At 40.1% G+C, this 21,972-nt stretch overlaps 1 protein-coding gene across 1 annotated transcript in view; it reads left to right on the forward strand.

The window, feature by feature from the left end:
* The first annotated feature begins 4,565 nt into the window (after positions 1-4,565).
* LOC100759078 (alpha-fetoprotein) overlaps positions 4,566-21,972 on the forward strand; it is a 44,245-nt gene continuing 26,838 nt past the window's right edge. The window contains 8 exon segments of the mRNA XM_027388375.2: positions 4,566-4,655; positions 7,123-7,170; positions 7,265-7,420; positions 9,445-9,656; positions 12,761-12,893; positions 15,636-15,653; positions 15,655-15,734; positions 17,588-17,717. Of these exon segments, the coding sequence (XP_027244176.1) occupies positions 4,566-4,655; positions 7,123-7,170; positions 7,265-7,420; positions 9,445-9,656; positions 12,761-12,893; positions 15,636-15,653; positions 15,655-15,734; positions 17,588-17,717 (867 nt within the window).

Raw genomic sequence — 21,972 nt, forward strand, 5'->3', positions numbered from 1 at the left:
TAAAGATTGTACATAATTTGTATCTGACAATGGAGGAATATTAATCTGAGTATTCCATTGCTGTAAGAGATCATGACCCCAGAGATTTATAAATATATCTGCCCGTATGGTTTCAGTATCCCTTTCTGTCCTTCCGGTCTAATGCAGACCACTGAGTTAACACTCTGTCGAACTCTAGATAGAGTTCCAATTCCTAAAAATTGTACATTTGCCTCTCTAAGAGGCCATTTCTGAGGCCAAGACTTTTGAGTAATAATAGTTACATCCGCCCCAGTGTCCACTAAGCCAGAAATAACTTTATTATTAATTTTCACTTTCAACTGAGGCCTTTTATCATTAATAGAAGCTTGCCAAAATATGCGTTTCTCATTTTGTCCATTCACACTTGATTCTTCATCACTATTCAAACTACCATCTAGAGTAGTATCATTTTTCACAATAGGCAAAGAACTATCTATTGTTCCTGTGAGAGATTGTCTTCCACTGCTATTGGGAATGACCTGACCTTTCTCGATGTGGGGGACTTCTTGAGATCCCCCTTGGGGTTTTCCGACCTTAAGGGGTTTCCTTGTATGTCCCTGGTCGATCTACATTCATTGATCCAGTGTCTGCCCTTACCACATCTTCTACACAATCCAGAAGGCAGTGGCCTTCCATATGAGGCATTGTTAGAATTCATTTGTCTACAATTTCTCTTACTATGTCCCATTTTACCACAGTTGAAACATCTAGGTTCCTAGAGCCTTCGTGGTCTCCAGGGGAAGGCTCTTCCTACCCAAGGTTCTGGTTCATAGTAGTAGTAACCTCTAGCCTCTTGGTACCTATGTTGACCTCTGTAAGGTGCTTCTCCTTGCCAAGCCCTTACATCCTCACCTCTAGAACTTTTAATTTCCTGTTGTCTTTTTAAACCTTTGAAATGGCTTCTACCCAAGCTCCAGTATCTTGCACATTATAGTCAATGTTGGCTGCATACAAAACCCATTCTTCTAGTGGAGCTGATATGATCTTTAAAGGCAAAAGTATTCTTTTGCCTATAGGGTTTGCATTTTCATAAGCTATTGTATATATAATTGATTGTCTTGTTTCTGGATCTGTTACCTGTAATTCTTCTGCCCTAGTTAACCTTTGTAAGAAGTCCTGGAACTGTTCTGTAGGTCCCTGTTCTATTCTGGTATAAGCTTCTAGGCATTCTCCTGGCTCACGAACCTTATCCCAGGCATTTAATGCTGCTTTCCTGCATAGAGACAGTATATCGTCATCATATTCAGCCTGAACCTGTGGGTCAGCATAAATACCCTGACCAAGAAGCTTATCTAGAGGGGCTTCAAAACCTTCCTTTATGCCCTAATGCTCAAGGAGCTTTGCCTCTTCCCTTACTAATGCCTTCCACTGGATTTGGCATGAATTCTCAAGTACAGCTGCTACCAATCGTTCCCAATCTGTGGGAGTCACCCTGTTAAAGGTTGCCCATGAATGTAATAGCTGTTTTACATATGGGCTATGGAGACCATATGAGACAACTGATTCTTCAATATTCTTAAGCTCCTTCAGCTGTATAGGTTGCCATTCATAAGCCATCCATCCATGAGGGTGTTTCTTAGAAGCTGGCTTTTCTACCATGGTAGCTGGGTACACTAACGGTGTATGAGTAACAACCTTAGAAGAATAGTCACGATGCCTGGGTGGAGTAGGTGCCTGGGATTGGAGTGATTCTGCTTCTGAGGCATCCCAATGATCTTTAAGCCTAGCAATGATATCCTTTTGAAAAGTTTCAATCTCCTTAATCATAAAAGATTCCAAGCACGTTAGTGAATCTGTAAATTGCTCTAACTGCTCATCTACATGTTTTTCTAGGTCTTTAATACGATCATCCTTAGGCAGCATCTGGATGGCATGGAAACTGCCTTCTAGGTATTGGAGTCTAGATTCCAGGTCATGATTTGCTGATTTTGAGTCCTCAGCAATTGACCGTATGGACCTATGTAATCTGCCAGCCCTGTACTGTAAATTATCTTCCAAACATTCAAATCTAGACTCAAATTTCTGATCTGCTACCTTGGATGCTTCAATAACTGATTGAATGGCATTGTCCAATTCTTCAACCCTATGCTGGGTATTTTGCACCATTGCATCTAGTTGCTGGGTAACATTGCCTATCTGAGTTTCTAGCTGGCTACAGATATTCTTTAGCTGGTCATGGTCTTCTGACAGCCTAGCCTCTAAGGCCTCAGACATGGAGGATCTCTCTGTGTTTATCTTATCATAAATATGCTGCATCTCATCAGACAGCTCTGTCTTTAGTGTATTGGACACAGAGCCAAGCTTATCATCCAATTTCTGTTCCACTTGCTGCACAATTGTGGTCTGACCTAATCGTAAAGCTGTTATTTCCTGTAAGTAGGTGGTGAGGTTATCCTTATCCCTATTCCTGAGTCCTCTGGCTAGTAATACTATTTGTACCAGCAAGCTAACTGCCATTATGGCATATAGGCCAGTAATTGGCACATTAATATCCTCCTCAAACAGTGAATTCACGTAATAAGCAAAAATATTACCAATTTTAGCAAATGATAAATATTCCACCATAATTTTACCTCATTTCTACTCCAGATGCAGTAAATATATTTGACCAGCAGGTAGCACAGGCGTTCAGTTATTCCGAGGCATTTGGCGGCAGTCGGTCAGTGGTGGAGAGAGGTCACAAAAACGGCTGCGCTTATCTTAGAGAGTATAAGGTCTTGCGGCTGCAACCACTGAAACAGATGCAGATTTACTGAAGCAGTGGCCAGGGGAAGCCTCTGCTGAAAGCCGAGGCTTACCTCGACTCTAGGCAGCTAGAAACTGTCTCCGAGCTGGGTGGATAGTTCTGAGCAGCTCAGCTGTAACAGGTCGGCTGCTAGCCGGGAGCACCTGTGGAGAGAGGGCACTTTCTGGGCCTAGGCCTCGGGGCCCGATGGAACCCACAGCCTGTCCCAAATGGGGTGTAGTTTTCCAATATCCTGCTTCTGACAACCAGATATAGTGGGAAATTACCAATACGGAGTCAGGTAGAAATATAAGGGTATTTAATAGGGAAAAGTGTTACTTACAGAGCAACCTAGCCAGCCGGCGTGGTAGTGGTCTGTACAGCAAGCAGCAAATTGAAACCGAAAGCGCAAATTCAGTCACACTATGGTCACTCTGACTATACCCTCACAAGCGTGGTCAGGCACACCTGTAGCCAGCCCCTAAGTAGGCGTGGCTACAGCTTCCCCTACAAAGTTTCTCCCCACCTTCTTTTCCATCTCTCATTAGAAAAATACAGGCTTCTAAAGGATATTAATTAAGTACACTAAGATCAAACAAAAACTAACACATCAGAATAGGACAAGACAGACAAACAAACAGAAGAAAAGAAGCTCAAGAAAATATACAAGAAACAGACCCACTAGTCCACACACCTAGGAATTGCATAAAAACACTAAGCTGGAAGCCATGCCATATACCCAAAGGATGTGTAAGGTAAGAAGAGAGAAAATATATAAAAATAAAATTAAAAAATAAAAATTATATAAAATGTTGAAAAAGTTCTAATAAAACATTATGAGACAAGGATTCCTCCCCCACCACCACACACCCCCAAGATGTCATTGAGTTAATTTATGTTGACCATCTACTGTTGGTTGTGCAGCCTACCCTGAAGAGTAGTTTGTTTCTCCCATTGAGACTCCCTTGGAGAAAGCTGAATTTTCACCTGCAAGTGCTTCACATTTTGTATATGAGGAAATTGAGGGTAGGAAAAGCTGAATTAGAAACCAGAAATCTCTTTCCAACATTCTGGAGTTTACATGTTCCAACACTTTACCTATAAGCTACCCATTCTTTTGCCCTCAACCTAAGAACTGAATAAACAGCAAAACAGGCAGTGGTGGAAAGACATCAGACAGTGCAGCTCTTGGGTGTATAGGCTCTAAAAGTAGATAGGTCTGAAATGTTATCTGTGAGACCATGAGTACATGGTAAGAATGAGTCTTCACTTCCCATTCAAGCAATGATAATGTTGTTGTGTGAGTGACAGCCATGTGGTAGTCCTGACTGACAGTCAGCACTCAGTGATAGGTGCCATGCCTTTGTGTTTGCTGGCGGTGCCTGTGCCCTCTGCTCCTCTCTACAAGGTCCTGGAATTGTGCCCAGCCTTGACACCTGATTTCTGACCACTTGTCTGACCAGGGGTATACATGTTTGTTTTCTCTTTGCCTCGTTGGAACTTTGCACATGTAAACACTCATTTCTATGAAATAGGATACTGTAGACTAGCAGTTACCAAACACACTGATCAATTTTTATTACAAGGCCTGTGTGTTGTAATCTTGAAAAAATTGTAGGTCAACATTATTTGTGTTAGAATCCTGTACTCATTAATGAACACCAATATTTCTTCATTGTCCCAAATTTCTTAAACTTTATGAGAATCCATGGGAGCATCAAGAAAAAAATTCACTTGAAAAGTTAATGGTTAATTATAATTGCTTGAAAAGAATATAGAGTCTTCATTTGTCTCAAATGGTGGAACTTCATCTGAAACAATGGAGATAATTAAAACTCTATCTCTTTTTGTTCTCTTCAGCTACATTAAATGTGAGTCTCTTCAAACAAGTTTACTACATGCAGCCTGTGTAGCCTATGTGCAAGGATGTGATGTGTAACCATGACAACTATTAACGTGTGTGCAAAGGCTTATCTTTCTCAGTGGTGATCACTGTCAAAAGAGTCGTTGAAATTTGATAGACACTAGTGTGTGGAATGACTACGGAAAGGGCTAATACATTGAGGCCACTCATCTGGGATATCTCACTTTAGCTTTCCTTTTTTGCTTCCATTCTAGACGAGAGAATGTTACATTTAAGCCAATGTTTGAAACTGGTTAAGTGAATCTGAATAGAGAAAAAAATGTGAATGACTGCATAAATAATAATAGAAGCTACAATATTTGGTACCTATTATCACCAGGCAATATGCTCAGGACTTTACACATCTTCATTTATGGTGTGTGTGTGTGTGTGTGTGTGTGTGTGTGTGTGTGTGTGTGTATGTATGTAGTGTGTTCTTATGCATATGTATTTGTGTACATATGTGCATGTGTATGTAGAGGTTGGAAGTTGACATTAGATGTCCTCCTCAGTTGCTCCACAACTTTATTTATTTATTTATTTATTTGAGACGGGATCTCTCCCTGAACTTGGAGCTCACTGATTGGTTAGGCTCCCTGAGCAATGAGCTCCAGGGATCCTACCACCCCCAGCAATGGGATAACAGCTGCATGCCACTGTGCTTGGCTTTTTAAGTAGATTGTTGGGACCTGAACTCACATCCTTATGGTTGTACAGCAAGCACTCTCCTGACTGAGCCATCTTCCCAGTCCCTCATTTTATCTTTGTATCCAACCAAAGCACTAAAACTTATTTTATACATAAATACAAAGAAGTTATTTTCTTTCTACTCTTTATAAATAGAAGTTGAAATCTGAAGAGTGGTCTCTAAAACCTTTATTTTGTACAGCAATAGTAACTGTTAATAATTGTTTACTTAACAGAAAGCTGCTTAGTTCCTTAGTCTTAGTGTAAGAAGGAAGACATAGCTCCATTGTGATGCATGCACATGTTTGAGTGGGTGATGAAAATGGAAGTGATGAGCAATACAAAGTGTGGGAGATGCTTTCTTTGCTGTATTAGGACCCATGCATTGTTAATGTTTGGGATCCCAAGGGCTGGCATTTACTTTTGAATGTGCTAATAGCTGTTAATGAAACTATTAATAGAAGAGTTCAACCAAATCATGAAATTTAAAGAACTTAGAACATTGTGTGCATGTGCAGAGCAGAGGACTTGTGTGTGTGTGTGTTTCAGATGCTGCCCATCTTGAGAGATTATAATACAATTATGTCATTTCCTCATTCCATTTCTTCATTCCAAACCCTCCCATGTGATTCCACTCACTTTCCTTCAAATTCATGGCCTCTTTTTTCTTTAAGTGTGTGTTTGGGCGTGTGTGGGTGGTGTGGTGTGGTGTGTGTGTGTGTGTGTGTGTGTGTGTGTAAATATACTGCTCAGTCAGTGTAATGTTACCTGTATGTGTATGTCTCCAGGGCTGACCATATGGTATTGGATAACCAATTAGTGTGTGCTTCCCTGAGGAAGACTTTTTCTTCTGCTCTCAGCATTCCTTTATCTAGGGTTATGACCTCATGAACTTCCCTCCTTTCATGTTAAAATGTCTATTGGTGTCATTTTGTTTCAATTGGTTTTTGATTGGCTCGGAGTTTGCCAAGTAGGGTAGGCCTCTAGCTTGTGAGGCCCAGGAACCCAGTTGTCTCAACCTCATCAGAGCTGGGATTACCAGCTTGCACCACCAGGCCTAACTCTTTTTTTAAAGAGGGTTTTGGGGATTGAACTCAAGTTTTGTACTTAAAAGGTAAGAACTTAACCAACAGAGCCATTTCCCCAGGTCCTAATTTAGAACTTTGAATTGAACTACATGTAATTTACATGTAATCAATGATAGAGTTTGGCTATATTTGAATAAAAAGATCATTGACAGAAGACAGTTTAAATTCAAAGGAAAGTATATACTGTTATATTGTTCTTATCATTACAGCTATTAAAATAAATTTAGAAATCGGTGAGTGAATAACATATGTTATAGAATTTAAGGGGGGGATTCAATCTGGGAAATTTCCTGCTTCACAAATGTCTTAGTCCCTTTGAGTCACTGTACCAAAATACCAACGGTGGAGGGATTATAAACATTGGAAGTTTAGTTCACACAGTACCTGCCAAAGGCTGAAAAGTCCAGGACCAAGTGCTAGCAGATTCAGTATCTGGTGAAGGTTCTTATATTTGGTGCCTTGTACACACCTGCTTTATTGCCCATGTGTGATGTGTCCTTGCTATGTTTGCATATGGTAGGAGGGATGAATGAGCTCCCATTGGGCCTCTATTATAAGGACACTAATTCCATGGATGAGGGCTCCACCCTTATGACTATTACAAGTTCTTACCTTAGGTTAGGATTTCAATACCTGAAAATCAGGGGTGAAACACACCCAAATCACAGCACCAAGCAAGACCTTTTTTTTCAGCCCAGCAATATAGTAACCGCCAGGATCACCTGGAGGAGAATCTAAAGAGACAGGTGAGTTTGAAATTGGAATGGGAATCACTTTGCAGAGAATAAGGCAATAGAACAAAGAAAGAAGGGACAAAGCCTTTGCATATTCCACACACAGATCTTAGGTTTCAGTGCCAGCATTATGGTTGCTCAGTTTCTTCAGGATGCAGCTTATGAAGAAGTCCAAAATGTAGCCGAAGAGTTGCTGGATCTTGCTGAAAACTGTAAGAGTCTCAGACCATATGAGTCACCTGCAGAGTGTGTTCACCAACTGGTAGGTGGATCATATGTTGATTTATTCTCCTGCCTTAGCTAGATGATAAACAGAAGATGTCGCTATAAACAGGACTGCTTGAATTATGATGCAGGACATGGCACAGCAAGAGTATGTGTGTGACTCACACGCCAGATATAATCTTTGTAGACTTCTAAGCCTACATTTAACCAGTTTCTCTCTGAGAGCTCAGGTTCTGAGGGCCAAGCACTCAAGGGAATGAGTCACATCCCTGAGGATGTGGGCTGCTCTGCCTGAGTCACCAGAATGCTTCTGTCTGACGTCTTCACATAAAAAACTCTGGGGAAACTGAATTAAAGTGAAAATTAATTAAAAATAATTTCTTTAAGAACATGAGAAAGAAACCAATATTTTTACAGATCCCTTTCTCAGTTAGTAGAAAATAAGGGACGTTATTATTGTTTCATTATAAAGCTCTATTTGCCTTGTGACCAGCAATTTCAATAAAATAGCAATTCCCTGGGAACATATACATATATGTGTATATATAATTTATATGTAATAATATGTATTTTCGTGTGTGTCACACACAGAGGTCAGAAGACAACTTCTGGCAGTTATTTCTCTCCTGTGACTGTGTGGGTCCCAGAGATTGAACTCAGGTCGTCAGACTTGGCAGCAAGTGCCTTCAGCCATGAACCATTTCATACCCCACCCCCCATCCCCACCACCCCCACCCCTGCCTCAGAGGAATTCTTGATTAATATTAACATTCTATTAGAATAAAGTGTTTTAGGGTTAGTTATTTTCAGGCTAAATAATTCAACATATAAATGAGAAGTAACTTTTCTTCTTTATTTGTGGAGTTCCCTGCTTTGTCTCTTGGGGCTAATGCCTGTGAATAGTGTTTCAGACTCTGAATACGAAGGGATGTCATCAATCCACATTTTAAATGAAGATTCTGCCAGTGGCTATACTCATTTTAGAGCAATCCCTTTTTATTTCTGCTTCAAAAATGACTTTTTCTGCACTTATTCCTCAAATAGGAACACACATGCCATTTGAAGCTTACCAAACTCCACACATTTACTGCCACCTAAAAACATTTGAAAACATTGAAATGATTATATTTCTAGTTAGATAGTTGACAACGAACACGCGTTGACTCAAAGTTCAAGTCTTAAAATATGTTCCCATGGAAACAAAAGTAAAAACGAGTAAGAAATAAACAAATTAGTTGCTTTTCTTTTTTCTTTTCTTTTTTTTTTTTGTTGGAGAGTTCTCATTAAGAATATCTTGTCCTGGAAATTCTGAAGAATATCTAATTATTTTTCAAAAGCTTGTCAATTGCTTGAGAAAGAAGCAACTTCACAGGAAAGGGAAAATGGTAAATTCTGTCAACAAGCAGCATGTGTGAATTTAGATTTAAAAAACTAAAAGGAGATGGACAAGTGGCTTAATAAAAGTACTAGCTACCAGTCCAGACAGTCTGGGTTTGATACTGGGAACCCATAAGGTGTGAGGAGAAAATCAGCTCTCTCAAGTATCCTCTGACCTCTATACCTGCTCCAAGCCTTACACCCATCACCATATATAATAGATAAATGAATGATAAAACAATACCTAGAAGATTTTTACTTAAAAAGTATGCCTGGGGGCTGGCGTGATAGTTGAGTTGGTGAAATACTTGTTGCATACATATGAAGACCTAGGTACATATCCTAGTAGCCATGTCAAGCTAGGCACAGCAATGGCTGATGGGTCACTAAAGTTGTAGGTTCAATCAATGAAAGACCCTGTCTTAGAATTAAGATGGAGAGTGACTAAGGATGACCCAGCATTGGCCTCTAACTGTTCACATGCATGTGTACACATATGTGCACATACTTACATGTGAACAAATACACATGTACACACAGAACAAATAAGGAAATAAAATTGAAACCTCTGTGTCCAGAGATCATTGGACTCAAAGCTGGGCACCACGTGTCCAGGTTAACTTTCCCATGGTGGGATGTGTTGGTCTCCTACACTTCCCCTGTATGCCACCCTTCTTCCTGTAGATGCCTACTTTCCTCACACATATTTGCAACAACCAAGGGCCAGTGGGCAGCGATGTGTTCACTAAGTGTTGCTAGATGGAAAACACAGCAAGACTCAAGTGCTTCCTGTCCTATGAGAAAGATGATGCAGACGACATTGATACACTCCTGATTCTAAGGCCTGAGCTGACCTGTGAAAGGGATGTGGGGAGTCACATGTCACTGAAGGCAAGGTAAGCCATTTCTCGTTGCCATGGTCTTTGAAGAAGAATATTTTCCAATTTTTAAGACTGACCCATTTCACACATAAAATTCTCTGAAAACTAATGTTTTATTATAAGGAATTAAAATGGAAATAAGCTATGATACATTTTTTTCTTCTAAAGAAAATGGCAATTAGCATCCTATCAGGTCAATAGGGCCTGGGAATGTTTGCTGTGGAAGATTAGAAATGACTAGGCCTCGTATATTGCTCACCTCCCTGATTAGAAAGACCAGTAGATATTCCAAGTGTTGAGAGGAGAAACAAATGTCAGCAGTAAACAAATGCTGGGGCGAAAACAGTTTGTAACACCGAAGAAGGTAAACAAGGTTTGTGGCTGCTTACTAAGCAGCCAACCTGGCTAGATAAGAGGAAGGACAAGGCTCTGGGAAGGTGGCAAAGCCACTCCAGGCAGGCTCCAGCAGGCTCCCACGAGGCCCACCTGCTCCTTGTGAGGAATGCCAGCAAGGAAGACAGCCTTGTCCTTTCCCCTGGGGAACATTTGAGCAAAATGGATAGTTGCACACGCGTTTTGCATGTAAAGCATCAGATTGTAATAAATTACACTGGAGGTGAGAGTGGCCTCTATGCAAGCCACTACCTGTTCCAGGAAGGGGACCATCCCAGGACACCCCAGGGATAGCTAAAGGGAGGAGAAATGGTAGACTAAGTAATAAGTTCACATTCCAGGGGTGCAGCTTGGCTTGGGCACCTTGTTCTGTGGAGACACACCTGTGCTTCTTACTTACCTGCAGATGTAACCTTGGCTGCTGGATTCTTGTCAGTGCCACTGTGTGAATCCTTTTTTAGGAACATAAGAACAAAGACTGCTTCAGTGCTTGGGGTATGAGGAGATTCATAAGGCACCACATCTATCTCTTCATGTACAACAAAGTGTCCAGATGACTAGGCAATCACCTATGGAAACCATAAAAAGCAGAGAGCCCTGGAGACAGAGGCCAGCAACAGTGCAAAATCATTGGGAGTAGAATCACTAGAGAGCAGACAGAGTATCTGACAGGCATGAGATAGGGTCTGTCATTTGAGCCTAGAAACAAGCAATAATTGTAGATTAAACAGAGGTGAGTTTTCCACTGAAAATGGACTGTGTAATCCTGGGGCAAGTGATAACACTGGAGCATTACCAAGTTCAAGTCCAGGATCCTAATTAGCATGGAGTTGCAGCTCATGAGAGTCAGGTACTAACAAGACAAGGGGAACACAGACCGTGGCTCTCACGGAGCATGGCTGTGTCTATGTTATTCGAGTCAGTAACTGACAGAGATATGACTGCTGAACCCAGAGTCTGGGAACTTGGGGGTGGTTTGATAATAGATTTTACTCATGTTAGTCTAGGCCAGGGGTAAATGAGGAGACTAGATAACACGGAGGAACCAAAACTTCATTAGTTCACCCTTAGAGGGGCAAAATTGCCCTCAGAGATTTCTAAAGCTTTGTGAAGGAATTATGTGCCCCCATACTCTAAGTTGGAAAACACTACAGGATCACTGTTAGGCAAATTCCAAAATTCCTGGCATTAAGGGTGAAATACAAGTATGGCTATTCATGTATCAAATGCTATACATGCTGTTGCTTAATACAAGCTTCAGGCAACCCCCAAACAGCCCCACAGCAAACGAGGAGCACAACCAGTATACTGAAGGGCACTGCCAGGGACTTGGGTCCCCTGGACACCACGCTCCCAAATAGAGCTGTAGTCCTTGCTGAAGTGCCTGCTGTTGGAGACCTGCTTACCAGGAGTTTTCAGCACAGGCCCTTCCTGCTCCAGTCTCATTAGCTCTTCTTAATCCTTCCTCCAGGTCCATGAAACAGTAGGAGCTTTTCCCGAGGGTCCCTCAGGAATGAGTAGATTCACTATCTATGGTCATTCTTTATTGAATAAAAAGTTACCATGTGCAAACATGGGCATGTGTGTGTGTGTGGGGTGTAAAAGAATAACTTAATGGGACCATTTCTCTTCTCCCTTCACATATGTTCCAGGTATCAAATTCTGGTCACTGAGTAACACGGTAACCACTTTTACCCAGCGAGCCATCCTGCTGAACCCTCGGTTCATTCCTATGGTCTTCAACTGGCCAGATCATTGGGGGAGACAATAGAACAGAAAACCTGGCATTCTTCCTTTAGCTCACCCCTTTATGACCCTAGTAAATAGCTACCTATGGTGTAACTGTGACTTTCATCTTGGCTTCCGGCTTTACTTTGCTACTTTGACATCTGCTAGCTCAGTTTTTCCCAGCTCAGCTCAAATCCTGACAATTCTTGTCTAATGAGTACCTGAATCTCACATGTCTCTATGTTGGGCTACACCATCAGGAACCTGTGTTTATAAAAGAAAGAGGATTCTGAGTTTAGCAAAGAAATAAATGGCCAAGCCTGGAAGTGAGGCACAGCATGTCCATTAATATTTAATTCAACATAGCTGCCAGCCTCACTGCAGGGGCAGGGAAAGTCATCTTCCTAAGTACACATGAAAAAGAAATGGGTTTGTGGAAATGTGTTGCCTTGTGCTGAGGGCATATTCATGTATGCATGAGTCTGTTCTTGAACAAGCTCCACAGACCAGTGTGAGGAAACATAATTCCAGGGAATTTAGTCACAAACAAAAAATACTAAATGGTGAGTCTTAGAGGACAATGATATTGATCTTGTTAGTCCAGAAAGAACTTCTGGATGACCTTGAGAGACTTCTGACCATCATCTATACTTGTAAAGTCAATCCCTAAACCAGACAAACAATCCTACATTACAGCGCTGCTTAGACCACTGAACTTCCTACCTCCCTGTCTCTCAAAGAAAGTGGGGTGATTTCATTTCTGATTATTTTTAATCCACCCATTGCATTAACTTTGTGGTCACCAAGGGAATGACCCTGCTGATCTGTTCACGATGAACATTTGATGATTTTAGGCAAAGTGCTACCAAATCTCAATCACCAGAATTTCCAGAAGTTTCAGATAGATAAAAAACAATGAATAAATACTATTTGTAAGAAATGTCCTTGGCATATGTGCCTGAATTCCAAACCATACATCTTGCAATTGTAAATTTCAGGTACAACTATGTAATTTCCAGAAGGTATCCATTCTTATATGGAGCTACTATCTTGACCATGTCTGCTTGCGATGAAACAGCTGTATGGTTATGTTGTCAAGAAGAAAATAAAACAGAGTGCCTGCAGACAAAGGTATTGTATACATAGTTCAGTTGTCATTTAGGGCTTTGCTATGGAAACTGTGGGTTATAGTCCAGCATCATAATGTCACCTCACAGCTCTGCTCCAGACCTAGTAAACAGAGTTCATTTAAAAAAGAAATATATGCAGTCCTGAAATGGGAGAAGCATGACAGACTTGAAAATAAATATGTAAGCAGAACAACCCAAATTTTGGAGATGTAAAACCATGATTATTATTTTATTATCACTAGTGACTATGAATCAGGAACCCAGGAAGTAGATCACCTGAGGGGTTCTGGCTCATGAACTTTCATGTAATTGCAATCAAATAACATCTGGACCTAGGATTCAGGAGGAACTGGTGCCCCTGGGCATTAGTGCAATATCTCCATTCTTCATGTACAATTTCAAGTGTGTGCATTTAGTGTTCTTACCTGGGGCTAGTTTGGGCTCTTCTATAGCATTGATGACCAGGGGGCAATTGGATTGCATATGTGTAACCAAAGGCTTCAGAAAGGATTCTTCTAGTAGACTAGGAGGAGGCTGTGTAGCCATTTGTAATCTAGCCTCAGAAGTTATTTCTGCCACTTTCTCCTGCTTGAAACACTATGAGGCTTCATCAGCTGGAAAGGAACTGTACATAGACTTTACTTCTTGGTGGGATAATGGTGATCGGTCTCTTGTTAGAAAAACATGGGACAGGAGATATTTTAGCCTTCTGACCATCGTTGGGTAGATGTACACCAGTGACTGGCTCTAGGATAAAAGCATTTTTGTGTGTGCTCAATAAAGGTTCTAAATATTATAAAGTTCTGAATATGAACAGACTCACATTATAGAGGGCTTCAGGCAGATTTTCTACATGCCATGCTGAAAACTAACAGTACTTTGATAATCATTATGATGAATAACTTTAGACTAACTTTGACTGTTTTGTCTTGATGTCTTCATAAGAAATCATCTAATTTCCTCTAAAATTTATAGAATTTCATCTCTTTCTCATACCTAGCCTTTCCTTGTATATTAAAATATCATATTTGAAGAGACTCTGCCATAGGTTAAGAACTTATGATGACAAGTATCTTCATTAAAGCTATTTGTTTAAATTCCTGACCTCCCCATTCTGGAGGATTCTGGTTCCTTCAGAAGCCAATTCTCAGTTATCCTGAGAAGAGTCAGTCATTTCGCTTTCCTATTGGTTTCATTTTAATTAAAGCCTGAAAGCCAATGGTTATGCTCTCATATCTGTCTCATTATCTAGAATTTCCCACCAAGATGGGAGTATTGAATCACTTGTACACCATCCTTTTAAGTTACAACATTTACTTCACATTCAGTTTATTCACCAAATGTTTCTTCATAAATGTGTAACATGCCCCTAATGGTGTTAAATATAAGCAGATGCAGCAAGTTAGCTAAAAAGTTTCCCACTGTGATGTTCACAGTGTTCTAAGCGGCTCTTGTTCTGTCCTGGGAGAAAATTACACAATCAGTCATATTACATATTAATTGTGTCTATGATCAGAGCATAATGAAGCCTCAGAGACCCTCATGAAAATAGGCAAACTGACTTGTATTCCATTTTGAATGATGTGATGCACAAAAGGGATAATAATCAAAGGAATTCACAGTTAACTATAGCCTATTATTAATTAGCATCTACTAACATTTAGTGAACAAATTGTTCTGATTATACCAAGCTTTTTGTTTGAAGATCATGTTTATAAATACATTTTCTGATTTTTCTTGAAAATATCACTATAATAAACAAACAATATGTGGTAAATATAATGCTTTTGTTTTCTTTATTCGTTTACTTATTCTCTGTGTGTAGGTGTTTTGACTGCATGTTTGTCTGGCATTACTTGCATGCTGTGGCTGAAGAGGCTAAAAGAAGGCTTCAGATCCCCTGAGAACGGAGTTATAGATGGTTGTGGGAATTGAACCCAGGCACTCAGCAAGAGTAACAAGTGCTCTTAGCCACTGAGCCATCTCTTCAGCCCCAATATGTTTTAATTGGAGATATATAGCTATCCTGAAATTTAAAGATTTTACTTACATTTCTACCAGACAAAAATGTTAATTTTATATATTTCCTCCTACTTATTTTTTCAATTGATTTTTATTTCATACATTATTGTGTTCTTTCCAAGAGAGTTTTGATTAGACATTTAATTAAACACATCTATTTTCATTACAAATAAAAATGTTCTCAAAACAATATGTCATTACTTAACAATTACTCTACTCTTGTACCATCGTATTTGACTTTAAAGTTTGTCATCATAAAAAAAAATCACGAATATAATTCCTTTACCATAATTGGGCTTTTATTTATTTGGAAATGCATGTTTGTTATAGTTTAAAAAGTAGAAATCTAGGGTTTCAGAGAACAAGCATTTGGAAAAGAATTGTATTGCAGGTTTGAAGCATCTATTTCAGCTAAGCAGTTTGGAACATTTCCAAGATAAAATGATTGAAGAGTTGGCTAAAAGAAAGTACAGTTTTTTAATCTATTTTGGTAGCTTTCTAGATATCAGTTTGCTTATGAAGTTTTGAGTTAAGTGATAGCTGGGGAAGTAAGATGTTATTTTTTGCAAAAGCTTTGTTCTGTTATTTCTTTACACTTACCTCCTTTTCAGTCAGTCCATTGAGGCGATTGATGATGTTTAATTTTCTATCTTTTCCTAATGATGTCATTAACATTTTCTGGTACATCACATTTCTTTGATGAGTTGTTTTCTGTTTGCAGCTAGAACCCATCAGAAATATATATTAGAGAAATATCTGCAAGACATCATCATTTATGTGAAATCAGGATTAAATTCAATGACAAAATAGCAAGAGCAGTGTAAGTTTTCTATGTGATTCATGGGCTTTGTTGCTGCTAGGCCAGCTGCTTTCGTTAAACTACTTTGAAAAGTCATTTACCCATTATGTAGCAATGTTTGTCCATGTAAGCCTGGAATCTTTTTCTATACCTATACGGCTTCTCTGTTTCAAAATGGCACAATGGCACAGGAGTGGAGAAGAAATCACATAGTCCTCAAATGCTTCCATCATCTCCTCCATCAGTGAATCTCATCTTCTCAAATCCCTCAGTGCATGACTGATTTTGGGCATTAAGATGAATAGACTTAGGGCTGGAGAGACAAAATACGCACTGCTCTTGCAGAGGACCCAAGTGAGGTTCCCAGTAGTGAATGGCTCACAATGGCCTGTAACTCAGTTCTGGGGAACCTGCTGCCCTCTTCTGGATTCCTTGGGGAGCTGCACTCACACATGAACATTCTCACACATAGACACATCTATACATATCATTGCAAATAGAAGTAAAACTTAAAAAATATGCAGGGAGTTGGCTGGGTATGGCGACATATTGCCTATAATTCCATCATTTGAGAGGTAGATGCAGAAGGGTCATGAGGTTAAGGTTATCCTGGGCTGCACTGTGTGTGTACAAGGCCAGCTGAGTATATAGTAATGATGATGATGATGATGATAGATAGATACAGAGACTAACTGAATCTTCCTCTGTAGAAAAGGCTAGAGACAAAAATATCCTTCTTTACTCTTGAAACCAAGGGATGGAGGATGTTTTAAGGCATCCTCTCCAGCTTGGACCCATGTATTTTTTCTTATCATCTTCTTCCACAATGAGTGACAGTACTAGGCTTCCTGGAGGGCAGGGGTATTTCATTGCCAGAGAAACTCCAGAGAGTTACCAATAGTCACAAAAAATAGTCCTGTGCTTCATATACTTGTCTTTGCAATGAGGTTGATGTTGCAAAGATAATGCCCATATTTCTTTTTTTGAATCAACAGATCAAAATTTATTTTTTAAACAAGATCATTTAACATGTCAATCCCAGTTCCCACTCCCTCCCCTCCTCTCCTACCACCCCCCAACTAATACCCTACCTATCACATATCCTTTCTGCTCCCCAGGGAGGGTGAGGCCTTCCATAGGGGGTTATCAGAGTCTATCATATCCTTTGGGATAGGGCCTAGGCCCACCCCTATGTATCTTGGCTCAGGGAGAATCCCTGTAGGTGGATTGGTCTTCCAAAATCCACACCTATGTTAGGAATAAGTACTTATCTACTACAGGAGGTCCTGTAGATTTCTGAGGTCTCCTCACTGAAACCCACATTTCTGGGGTCTGGATCAGTCCCATGCTGGTATCCCAGCTATCAGTCTGGGGACCAAGAGCTTCCCATTGTTCAGGTCAGCTGTTTCTGTGGGTTTCACCAGCCTGGTCTGGACCCCTTTGCCCATCACTCGTTCTTCTCTGCAACTGGATTCCAGTTCAGTTCAGTGATTAGTTGTGGGTGTCTGCTTCTACTTCCACCAGCTGCTGGATGAAATTGCCCATATTTCTAATGTTATCAAACTGTATGTTTCAATATCTCAGAAACTCAGTGTATTTAGCAGATGCTTACATGATGAAAATTATTGTAGTTGACATTATTGACATTTGATCTTTGTGTGGGTCTATGTATAATAACCAAAGTAGAAAACACCTCTTAATACTTGCTAAGTTTAGACACTTTGGGTTACTTGAAGGAGAAATTCAAATTATTAAGGGAAAGTAAGCAGGAAATGATATAATTTTATATTATAATCTCAAAAATAGAATAATTACTAAAAGCAGAATGTTATTCTTAAAAAATAATGCCTAAATGTACTTAATTTTATTTACAGAGAATTGATTCTGCTCACTAAAAAGTAACCTAAAGCTAATTTTTCTGAAATTGCCAAATTGACCACAGATATTAAAAATCTGCATGAGACCTGTTGTGAAGGAAATACAGTGGCATGTGTGCTGGGCAGGGTAAGACATCTCTTCTTTCTTTATAATTAAAAATATTTTTTTTGTTTTTTCGAGACAGGGTTTCTCTGTGGCTTTGGAGGCTGTCCTGGAACTAGCTAGCTCTTGTAGACCAGGCTGGTCTCAAACTCACAGAGGCAGATCCTCTTGCCTCTGCCTCCCTAGTGCTGGGATTAAAGGCGTGCGCCACCACCGCCCAGCTAAAAATATTTTTATTAATTAAATTTATTCTTTGACAATCTCACACATATGCATTGTATGAATCATTGCTATTGTCCTCTCCCATGCTAGCCTTTAAAAAGCTTAAAATTCTTAAGCAACAGTACACTGGTAAATAATAAAACTAGAAAAGTAACAATCTCTTCTTTTTACCAGTAGAATACCATCTTTGTTCTTTCTGTCCCCAACTTGTGCAACAATTTTCCTCCTTCCATTTTCTCATTTCCCACACTCCCTTACTTGTTAGATTTTTAGATTTGACCTACAACTCTCTTCCAAATTAGGGCTGTATTCCATTCTTGCCGTTACTTCTTTCATAAGACCTAAAATTGCATCTGATATCAGCCAGTGGGAGAGGAAACCTATCAATGTGGTGTGGGACACACAGGACATAGACACGCAGACAAAGACCTATGTCTTATCCAAATATAAAGCCCCCAGGTCCCGAGGAAGGAACAAACTGAGGCTGCCCACACCTCCTAAGGCCCTAGCAAGTCACAAGTCATGTTCTTACAGATTCTGCAAATCTGAAGGGTGACTGGTTCTCACCACCTACAGAATAGGCCAAGACCAAGATGAGCTGAAGTATCACTTCATGAGAAAACTCAAAAACCTGTGGGCAAAGCTCTCTACTCCCAACCATTCTAGTTGCCATTACACACAATTTAGAAGATACGAATTGAAGTAACAGTAAAATGGGCAAACAGGAAGATCCCTGAGATTGCAAATCTTCAAAGTTAGCCACTACTGGCAATACCTTTTGGCAGTCATTGTTGACTTTCAATGCTACATTCAGCTCTGCCACTCAGGGACAGTGGCAGCTGCCACTCCCAATTCCCAGAACACTGGATAATGACCAGAATCACAATCGATGCTATTTTGCTTTGGGGTGCTGGCTGTTTGTATTGAGCACAGGGTCTTTCATCTGTCAGGCAAGTGCTCCACGGCAAAGCTTCACCTCATGGGGCAGACTGACTGGTCCTCTGACTGAAGAGTAAGTACATGTGATAGAAAAGTAAAGGGACATATGGTCCTAATAGAACCCAGACCAGACAAAACAAAATCTGAGAAAACCCTTCTTTAACACATAGACAATACCTATACCAGCAGCAATATAACTGGTGCTCTTGCAGGATAGTCTGCAGCAGGCAAGCCAGAACAATCTGCACTTACCTAATTTTATTGTCTCCTATTCATAAACAAGTTCAAGTAACTGTAAATTGTTCTGGCAATCTTGCCCTGGTCTTGATTGTAATGGAAACAGCTCTGGGGTTACTGCTTGCCAAAGATAGTGTTTATGTGTCCAAAGAGTTTTCATTACTCTTTAGGGAGGTTTTGCTCATTTGTTTTTACTCTGGATGGGTTCTGTGTTGCATGAATTCTAATTGTTCTTAATAATAAAAACTCAGAGTCAGATATTGGGGTCAAATCTGAAGATCAGAGAAGCAGAGTGGCCATTCACTAGAGAGTTCTCGCCTCTACCAATGCTCACACCAAAGGGATGATCCTGTCCTCAGACTGACTTAGACTGCACTGCTCCTCAGATTGCCTCAGACTGCCCTGAGATCCTGTCTCCTCCCACCTTACATTCTTCTCTCTGCCTAGCCATATGCCTTCCTGTCTCCACCTCCTTAGTGCTGGGATTAAAGAAAGGAGTGTCACTCCAAGTGCTGGGATCACCTTTCTGTGAGCTCTGTTTCTCTTTTAGACTCAATTTCATGTGGCCCAGGATGGCCTTGAACTAACAGAGATCTGTCTGCTCCATCTCCTGAGTGCTGGGATTAAAGGTGTGTACCACAGTGCCTGGCCTCTATGGCTGACTAGTGTGGGTAACTTTGCACTCTGATCTTCAGGCAAGCTTTATTTGTTATATCATAAACCAAATGTCACCACAGTTCTGAACATCAGTATGTAGGTACTATTTTCTCATCTTTGTATGGTTATTTAGTTTTCTATCTTTTGACTTATTCACCAATGGATTTTATAAATGAAAGTACTTATCACACAAGTGTGAGGACTAGAACTCATGTCAAGTTGGATGTGGTGGTATACATCTGTAATCCTAGTGTGCCCACAATGAGTAGGGAGCTGGAGGCAGGAGAATTCCCAGAAGCTCTCATGTCAGTTAGCCCCAGTAATGCAGCAGTGAATAATAAGAGACCCTGCTTCAAACACCTTGGAAGGACTAGGGCTGACACTCAAGGTTGTCCTCTTGTCACACATGTGCCATGGAGCTCATGCACCTGCACCGACACTCACACTCATACACTCACAACTCATACACTCAAATATGTACACACAAACATGCTGCACACCAACCAGAAAGACATAGTGAAAATATATTCCTTACCTCTTAACTACTGTTACAAATCTCATTTTGCTGTATTTTTGGACTTGTGATTTTTATATGTTTATATTAGAATTTTTTCATTCAAGCTATTACTGTTTCAATATACCTTATAAAGGTTGGGTATTCGTTTATGCTCATTTCTGAAAGTGAATTTTTATTTTCTTTAAATTTATTTCCTTTAAAAATATTTATTTTCATTCTGTGTGCACGTGGGTGTTTTCCCTCTTACATATCTGTGTACTGTGCGTGTGCAATTCCCAAGAGGGCTGGAAGAGGGTCAGACTCACTGGGATTGGAATTTCAGCTGATTGCAGGCTGCTGAGTGGGTACTAGGAATTGAACCCTGGTTCTCCGAGAAGAAGCCAGTGTCTTAACCACTGAGCCATCTAGCCCTTTAACATTTTCCAGATAGGACTGAGGTTATGTGTTTTGGAAGGATTTGAGTTTGTTCACTGAACCTGAGGTTGAGGTACAGATGGAAACTAGAGGACGCTTTTCTGTGTCTTCTGCTGTGTGTCAGTCTCAGTGCCCTTTCAGCAAATCCTCATTGCTCGTGGAGTCCATAATTCTGAACTAATCTGCTTCCCCAGATGCAAAATCAGTACTTACAGCACTTCCATAGTTGTTCCCAGGCAAACACATACTCAGAGAAGCCAAAAATTTGAGCTGCCCAATGCACACATACTACACCTTTGTATACCAAACAAGGCGCCGTTCTGTATTCACTTCAGCTCTCACAGTATAAACATATGTTCCCGACTTGCAGTGTACTTAACGGCAATAGTTTTGTTGGTAATTCCGATGCTCAAGGTTGTTCCAAACACAGCAATGAAATGCTGTCTTAACTACAAGATGATGTGTCTTCTAAAAAAAAAAAAAATGCATAGTAGATGAGTTTCCTCCTGCCCATATTGTCGTGCAATTAGCTATGATTTCAATGTTGAGGAAACAACAGCTCACATTAAGTAAGGCACCCGGCACAGAGACATGCACTAAGCAAGGCTATGTCTCCTTTGGTTAGTTGATTAGTTAGTGGTGTGGCCATGGGAGTCCTGAATTTTTCTTGGAGTGGCATTGATTCAGTATGTACCAACTCAGTGTTTAGACTGAGACACAACTGTTTACTTTGTCATGCATTTAATGGAATTCTTCTTCAAAACAGCTCACTTATTAGCATTTTCTTATTGAGGGATAGAGAACTCTAGAGGATGCTATCATTTGAAATGAAAGCACCATCAATTATGTAATTGTATGCCCTTTTTCTTGTGTATCTGGGCTTCTTTTCAATTAATTGGCTCTAAAAAGTGATGGTTTAATTTACTGGCCTTCTCCAAAACAAATTTTTGGACTAACTTGCTGGGTTTATGCTTTTAATTATATTGATTTTCCTCTTAGTTTTGTATGTTGCTTCTATCACAGATGTTTTGGTTGGCTGCTTGGTGGTATTCTCATTCTTTTAAATGCAGTGTGTTAACTATTTATTTTGAACAATATTTTTCCCTTTCTGGTGCTAGGGATTGACCATATGGCCTTGTACCCACTAAGCTAGTGCTACAAAACTGAATTATACTTCCAAACCAGCCATTCCTTTTATATACCATCTCCCACTATTCATGTTGTATTAATAGATTTCTCTCTTAACTAGATCATTTCTCCTATTGCTTTGAGGAAAGATTTTCATATTGCACA

This window comes from Cricetulus griseus (assembly GCF_003668045.3).
Source record: "Cricetulus griseus strain 17A/GY chromosome 1 unlocalized genomic scaffold, alternate assembly CriGri-PICRH-1.0 chr1_1, whole genome shotgun sequence".
Classification (NCBI taxonomy): domain Eukaryota; kingdom Metazoa; phylum Chordata; class Mammalia; order Rodentia; family Cricetidae; genus Cricetulus; species Cricetulus griseus.